This window comes from Vombatus ursinus, unplaced genomic scaffold (assembly GCF_900497805.2).
Source record: "Vombatus ursinus unplaced genomic scaffold, bare-nosed wombat genome assembly UNPS02014810.1, whole genome shotgun sequence".
Classification (NCBI taxonomy): Eukaryota; Metazoa; Chordata; class Mammalia; order Diprotodontia; family Vombatidae; genus Vombatus; species Vombatus ursinus.
In genome coordinates this window covers 23216053-23223604 of record NW_020954588.1, presented here as the reverse complement: position 1 = coordinate 23223604, position 7552 = coordinate 23216053, and the positions used below count along the sequence as shown (strand labels likewise).

The 7552-nt window shown below is 38.5% G+C and overlaps 1 protein-coding gene across 3 annotated transcripts in view; it reads right to left on the bottom strand.

Moving 5' to 3' along the window:
- Positions 1-625: 625 nt before the first annotated feature.
- TBL1XR1 (transducin beta like 1 X-linked receptor 1) overlaps positions 626-7552 on the bottom strand; it is a 158723-nt gene continuing 151796 nt past the window's right edge. For all 3 annotated transcript variants that reach the window (XM_027876135.1, XM_027876133.1, XM_027876134.1), the window contains 2 exons: positions 6266-6367; positions 626-5580 (listed from right to left, as the gene is read on the bottom strand). In XM_027876135.1, coding sequence (XP_027731936.1) covers positions 5554-5580; positions 6266-6367 — 129 coding nt within the window. In that variant the 3' untranslated portion in view covers positions 626-5553. The remainder of the gene's footprint in view (positions 5581-6265; positions 6368-7552) is intronic.

Here is a 7552-nt window from a genome sequence, read left to right as displayed (position 1 = left end):
ACAAGAAAGGTCCTTTTTGTAAGGTAGTGCTTGGAAGATTGACTGAGCCCAAGGACCCTTCAGTGTTACATTACACAGTAAAGAGCTCATTGATGCAACACTAAAAATAATTTACAGCAACTAACTATTCTTCAAATGACTTAGATGCTCTCTTTAGTTTTATAATACAAAAGAGAGTGAGATCCAGATTAATTTAAGATCCTTTCTCTTAATCCTCAGCGGTTCAAAAATACTAATTGTATTGTAGGAAATGGAAAAGAGTTGATCTGCAATTTGATCTAAGGGGTTGGGTTGTTTTGAAATTGTGCTCATGCATCTTGAAAAAACACCATAACAGTTTCTAATTTCTTGGTGGAAGTTCTTATCTATTTTACATGGGTACATGTGAGACAATCGACATGCTCTGTTATGATAGCTAACTTAGAGCAAAATAAGTTTATTCTACAATAGAACATTAAAGGAATAAAAATCAAGTCAAATGTAAACAAGAAATTGTAAACAAGAAAAATTATAACACCCCTCTCTCTTGACCAGTAAATATTCTATACAAACTACATATGTATCAAAAAATTTATATTTATATTTATATTTTTATATATATATGTATATATATACACAGCCAACATAATATCAAAATATATTTTATTCTGGACCTCTTTCAGATCTGATTCAAATTACAGTTGTCAGAGCGATACAATGCAAATGGAAACTGCAACAGGGACGTGTGCCTCCGAAGGATGGGGGCACGGGGGTAAGCCATTGTGATGTAGAACCCAAATACATCCTAAGTGTGATTCACATGGGCCAGGACAGCCTAGAACATCTCTGTCAGTCTTCCTTAGACAATAATCATGAAAACTGAATATAAGTCCTTTAACAAGTACAAAAAAACTGTCATGGGCTGGTTTACACTTTGACAACAGTTGTAAGTTAGCTGGATAACTAAAGAAATGATGCAGACGTTTGAATCCAGTGCTATAGGTAGGCTCACAGAATTAGACCCAAAGGATTTGTAAAATCAAAATTAAACCATTACAACTACAATGTCAAAGTCAGGAGAGGAAAAAAAAATTACTTCTGTATTCAAGGATTACAGAGCTACAGAATGCAGCCTTAAGAAAAGAAAAGAAAGAAATGGATAAGTAGTACACTGGACTAGATACAACATGCAGAATGTTTTCCTGAACTTATCCACAAATTCCAAAAAATGTTACGAAATAGCTTACTAGGAAAAAAGGCATGCCCTAAGTCGTCACCCTGCATCAACATTGTAAACTTAGAGGCGGAAACAGAATGTGATACCTCCTCAGACTACTGATCTAAGATGCTCTATCTCTAAATCAGTGTATGAAAAAAAAAAAAAAAAACAACCCAACATAGCTTGAACTTCTCCTCACTTAAAAAATTCTCTTCTCTACCTTTAGCCAGATTTATGTTTAAGAAAGAAATTCTTGATGCTGAATTGTGATACTTCAGAGCTATCACTGGAAGAAAAGGTCATTCCTAACGTCCCTCCCCCACCTTCCACCCCTTTTGACCCAAGAGAAAACTTTCAGGGTCTCTTGTTGATTTGCTGCTGTTCCCTAAATATGGGCATTTGCTGCCATGCCACAATGTTGGTCCACCAAAAAGAGGGTTTCCTGGGAACTTTCAGATGTGACCTACTAGTAGTATGCGTGTTCCTGTCACCTAAATACTGTCTGCAACACACCAGGGCAGAACACAGGATACGCAGAGAAACATGACATGCCCTGAGCTGAGGAAAACAAGCATTGCTCCTAATTGAGTAAATGGCACTGAACAACATGAGACGTCGTTTCTGCTCATCGAGTGAAACCCCAATTCCCCTCTGCCCACATCAGCTCCATGTAATTCACACAGAATCCCTCTGCAGAGCCCTGGACACATATGGCCCTTCAGGCCTGTCTATTCCACAACTATAATTATACCCTCAACCAAACCATTCTACCTAAACAAAGCTAGCTCCTTAAAAATAGTCATCTCTCATTAAATAATCTATTTTGACATAAAGCAGGGAAAGGAAAAAAGGAGTGCTTTAAAAGTGAAGTGAAATCAGCACAAATCTTTGGCCTTTCTCTTGACATCTATACATGTCAAAAAGCAAGAAACCTTCCTGTATTTCTTCCATCCGGTGATTCCTGCATTTTGCACCATAATTAGTTGTTAAACCACAAAGGGAGGCACTTTTAGTATTTGTAAAAGATGTTTCATCCTAAATCATATCTAACACTACAGAACTGCTCATCACAACTGGATTATCAATAATAACCTAAGACCTACGTAAAATTTATCATGGCCTAAAATACATCAGAAAGTCAAGGATGGGACCTGAACCACATTAATAGAAAAGGGAACAAACACATGAAAACGTGGCTTCCTTCTCTACATGGATATGAACAGCGAGATTCCTGCATAAGCATTAGGAATGAATGGGAAACAGGACGGTTCCTCTTACTTGACTTTCTCCTTTAACCAATTAGTCCCCCAAGTTTCCAGCTCCTTCTTCCCCATGATAACAAATTCATTAGCATAGCTTATACCAAAATGATCAGAGTATAAATCCTACTCAGATCATAGTATGATCATATCCTCTAGAAAAACTACTAACATTTTAACATTTCAATTATCAGCCCTTGGGGAAAATGTTGGGGGTGGGGGTGGGGGTTGGGGGGGAAGACAAACAAACAAACCAGGAACTCCATAAATACAGTACTTCACAAGGCTGTGAAACATAGTCTCTGGCCAGTATGTTTATGCTCTAGACTTTTTTTTTTTTTTTTAAACAGCTTAGGAGCAGCATCGTGGCACATCAGCAGGCAATGATGATATTGAGAACAGCAGCAAAAACTAAATAAATAATCCAATGTTCATTAAGAGCCCAGGCCTACTCCATGGATACCTCTCAGTAAGACGAGACTTCAGGGTAATAAAGCTCTGTATTTATAACTGTGTAGGGTTCCTATTACGGATGTTTTGTGGTAAGGAAAATAGCCAAAGATCAAAAAAGGAAAAATAACAATAGCACAAAAATGTAGCTGTCTATTCTGGCAGCCATATTGCAGAATTCCTTGACTATCTTTTTATATTCGGCTGAAAAAACCAGTCAATAACTGTATGCAAATGAATAAATTGTCCATATCAAAATACAAAAGTACTATCAATAATCACCTCTGACTTTCAGATTTAAATTCAGTGCAATTGACAAATGCATCGCTAAAGGAAAACGCAGCTTAAACATATTCAAAACATTTGTGTCTATTCCTGGGAGCACATTTAAAAATTATTGCACAGATTTTTTTTATTTTTTACTTTTTTTTTTAAACAACAACAGAGGTCAGCCACAGACACAGACCTCCACCAATAAAAGCAGGATGTCCAAGTGCCAGATACTCAGTCTATGAGGTTTCCTACATAACTCACAAGTTAATTGTTCTAGACATCTGTCACATGTTCCAAAACCATAAAAAGAGCTGGCACAGAACCATCATGAATGACTGCCTTAGAATTTAAAAAAAAAATTCTGTGATATAGAATAGATTCCCCACTAATAATCGGGGTACATAGGACAATGAATGTGGAATTAAGTGTATTCTCTTTACCAAAGGCCAATGCTATCCTACCTTAGCAAAATGAAGACTTGCTTCAAGTCATATTAGTTTGTAAAAATAGCAGAAAATCAATGGCAAAAAAGCTGCATTATTTGGGTAAATCAATATATGCCTAAACTAAGAACAAAGTAGATTAACTTTTTTAAAGCAATAATAGTCACAAAATCATTAGTGATTGAAATAGTGTTATAAAATGGTTAACTTTGCAAAGCTCTGTGATAGAAGCCGTTCCTTAATTAAAATATCTGTGACATAAATTTAACAACTATACTCTTTGAAATTTATAGCCTTGGAATCTGGCACAAAACATGAAGTGACCCCTTTCAACAGCACACACAAACAAGATGTGCTGAATTTATAAAAGAAATTTCGGTATACCTAGTCACGCGAACATAACAGAAGTTTGCTATCTGTTGAGCAATTGTTGCAACAGCAATCTGTTGATATTGTAAACAGACTAAAGGACAATATAGTAGTGATTAATAAAAAATAGCAGCTTACACCTACTTATACTTGAAAAAAATACAGCCATAAGTTATAATAAACTGCAGAATCAGAGCAGCAGAGACATTAGTGCAAGTATTATTATTTTTTTAATAAGCTGAATCACTGCTATTTAAACATACCTTAAAGCAAGTCTTCTGTTGTAAAGATTTCTTTTGAAACTAAGGTAGTAAACATTTTGCCACATAACGGCAGTGTTATCAAATATATGCCAAAGGTATTTTGATTTATATAAAGAAAATCGACATGAGATTTTTTTTTTAATACTGGAATTTGGTTACGTTATATATCAGAGCTCCTACACATACGATGGATATTCATGGTAGAAGCCAATAAACCCTTGTCCAGAAAGATTTTTATCTCTTAAAAACAAAACAAAAAAACCCCAGAATGCTACTTTGCTCCTTTTCACAATAGTGCACAACTAAACCATAATTAGCTATGGTCTTGAAGCAACAAGATTTTTTTTTTTAATGCAGCTCTTGTATTTGTAAATTTAAAAAAAAAAATTTTTTGTGCCCTTCGATTCTTAAGTTTGGCAGAAATATGTCCCAAATAAGAAACTTCTGCATTTCAGCCACACCACCAGAAAAACCAGAGCAGAATACCCTTTACAAATAATGTCCTTTCTTGATTAACATGACCAATGTCACATTTGATATATATTTTTCTAAAATCACCCCTCACCCCAACACACAACCAATGGAAAATGTGCTCTGAGAGCCACAGAATGGACCAAACATCTACTTGGCCTCTTCAAAAGAATGCATTAAAAGATTTTTTAAGATTTTTTTTTATGTCTAAAAGGTGAAAAAATAAAAAGAAACAGATTTACTCCCTTACTTCCTGCATCTGGAAAAACAAACAAACAAATAAACAAACAAACAAAAAAAAATGTTTGAAAAGCAAGAAACACCCCATGGCTGCATGTTTACATACGTCCATTTTCTCTGTACACATAAACTGCTCAACTATTGAGGGAAATTAAAGGGAAAAAAAAAGAATATGATCCATCATACTGATTAGGTGGGGGAGGGGGAGGAGGGGGTGGGGAGGGAAGGGAGAGGGAAGGCTGCCGTCTGTCTCCTGATCGGGTGCACTCATGATCTGCTTTTGTTTAGTCTCGGTCCTTTTCTCTTCGGCTTCTCATATCCCAAGCCTCTAAATGCTATTTGGGGGCACAGCAGATACGATGCCAGCACTTGGTGAACAGGATTCACAAGCTGTGACAAAACTCTGTCATCCTCTTCAGGGTGTAATTTTGCTTTGTTTCTATACAGTGTAAGTGGAGATTTCTTTTCGGTTTGGCTGTAGTGGACTGGCCATGGTTCCAGTGGGACTAGAGCAGTACATGGGTCAGGGACAGTCATTTTGGCTATGTACACATTCATAGTCGGTCCATGGCTTCCAACTAGTAGCACTATTTCCGTAGGTCTAGTACACAAACCTGTAACAAACAAAGTTTTTTACAAGTTAAACTGAACTGGGTATTCTAGAGAACTTTACGTCCCCCATGACTTCTTTAAGTGGGACACTTCCAAAACCACAGCCAGAGCTCTAAACCAATCCTGGCCTTGGACACTGGCCAGCACTGGGAGGTGCCTAACACCTGAAAAGAGGCAAAAGGGTACAGGTGATCAATGGAGAAGGCTAGGGGCCTTGGTCCTGCCAAACAAGGAGAAGGGAATCTGGATTCAACAGTGGGGCTTGAGCTGCTAGTCCTGGAGGGCCAGAGGGGCCTCTGTGTGCCTGCCCAAGAGCCACAGGGTACTTTTATTCAGCCTAAGGGACACCCAAGGCACCAGTGCTAAGAGCCCAGCCAAAGGCAGCAGCCCACCCCTCCAGCCCATTACCATTTTTTTTAAAAGGTGGGAGTACATAAAATGTATTTTACTGGCAAGACTGCTATACGTTAGGTCTGATTAACAGTCACTTTCTTGATTACGAAGAATGACTAAGCATCAAATAGCACCTAATTTGCAGCATGGCAGTGCACTGGCCATGAAGACAACACCGCCTTTAGGAAAAGGCCAAAGACATATTTTAAAAGTCATGACTTTCAACACTGTAACAAGACCCATTCCACATACCCGACCCCCACCCGATCCTTGCAAACATTCTCTTATACTTACTGAACCATCTGATGCACTGGCTCCAACTTTGTCTCCCGCTGCATTCCAGCAAACCTCAAATATTCCACCTGTTCCCCTATAGCTATGAACTAGGGCACCCGTCTAAAAAGAGAGAGACCATCAAAAAGAAAATCACATCAATGGTATCTATCTATGAGTTGAAGTATGGCACCATGAAGGCAAAAAAGGTTACAGTATTTCATTTCAGTCACAGAAATTGATTAAGACAGCTAGAAATTAAGCACTCACAGCCTAAGCAAGTTACCTGAAACACATTAATAGGAACCTAAGAAAGAACCATCCAATAGCCTGTAGGGCTCACAACCAAACACTAGAAATGAAATTCCCGTGGCTTGTCTAAGATAATGCCACTAATAGGACACACGGAGCATCTCCTCCAGCGCTAGTGAATCCTCATTGCTGTGCCCAGCTCCTGTTGTGAAGAGGGGAAGACAACGCTGAGAAAGCAAAGGTCTTGGGGCAGCTAGGTGGCACGGTGGATAGAGTACCGGCCCTGCAGTCAGGAGGACCTGAGTTCAAATGCGGCCTCAGATACTTGACAATTACTAGCTGTGACCCTGCTCAAGTCACTTAACCCCACTGCCTAGCCCCCACCCACAAAAAAAAAAGCAAAGCAAAGGTCTGAGACAGGCTAGCATCAGTGGCCCTGGGTAAAACCACCTGGGCATCAGAGATCTCAAATGCAGATCAGTGCTCTTAGAATAGAAGAGACCTTAAGAGTTCTAGTCCAAAACCCTCATTTTACAGAAGAAACTGAGCCATACAAAGAGGTCAAATGATCTGGCCAAGGTCACTCAGGTAAAAAAGAGGAAGAGGCGAGATTTGAACTTGGATCCTCTCATCTCAAATGCAGTGTTCTTTCCCCTCTACTATACCTCCAAGTTATCTGGAGTCTTTCAAGCTTCATTAGGTGGACACATGATAAAACAGAATAAATTAATTCTTAACAAAGCAAGAAAGAGTAAAATATGTAACCACGGAAAATAAAAAGTACGAAAAAATGTTAATTCAAGTCAATGAGTTACTTCACCACATCTCCCCAGTACTCCCTCTGCTAGGGTAATTACCAAGGAAGTTAAAAGGAAATAAGGCATGGTCATTATCCCTGAGAAGCTTACAGGGAAACAATAAAAGGACAATCCAGAACACTGAGCATCACAGGGAAAATTCTGGGGAGGATCCCATTTATTTTAAAGTGAACATTCAGAAAGACTGGGTCTGACAGAGATGAAAATAAAAGGCTCATGCCTATTCCAGGGATGCTTC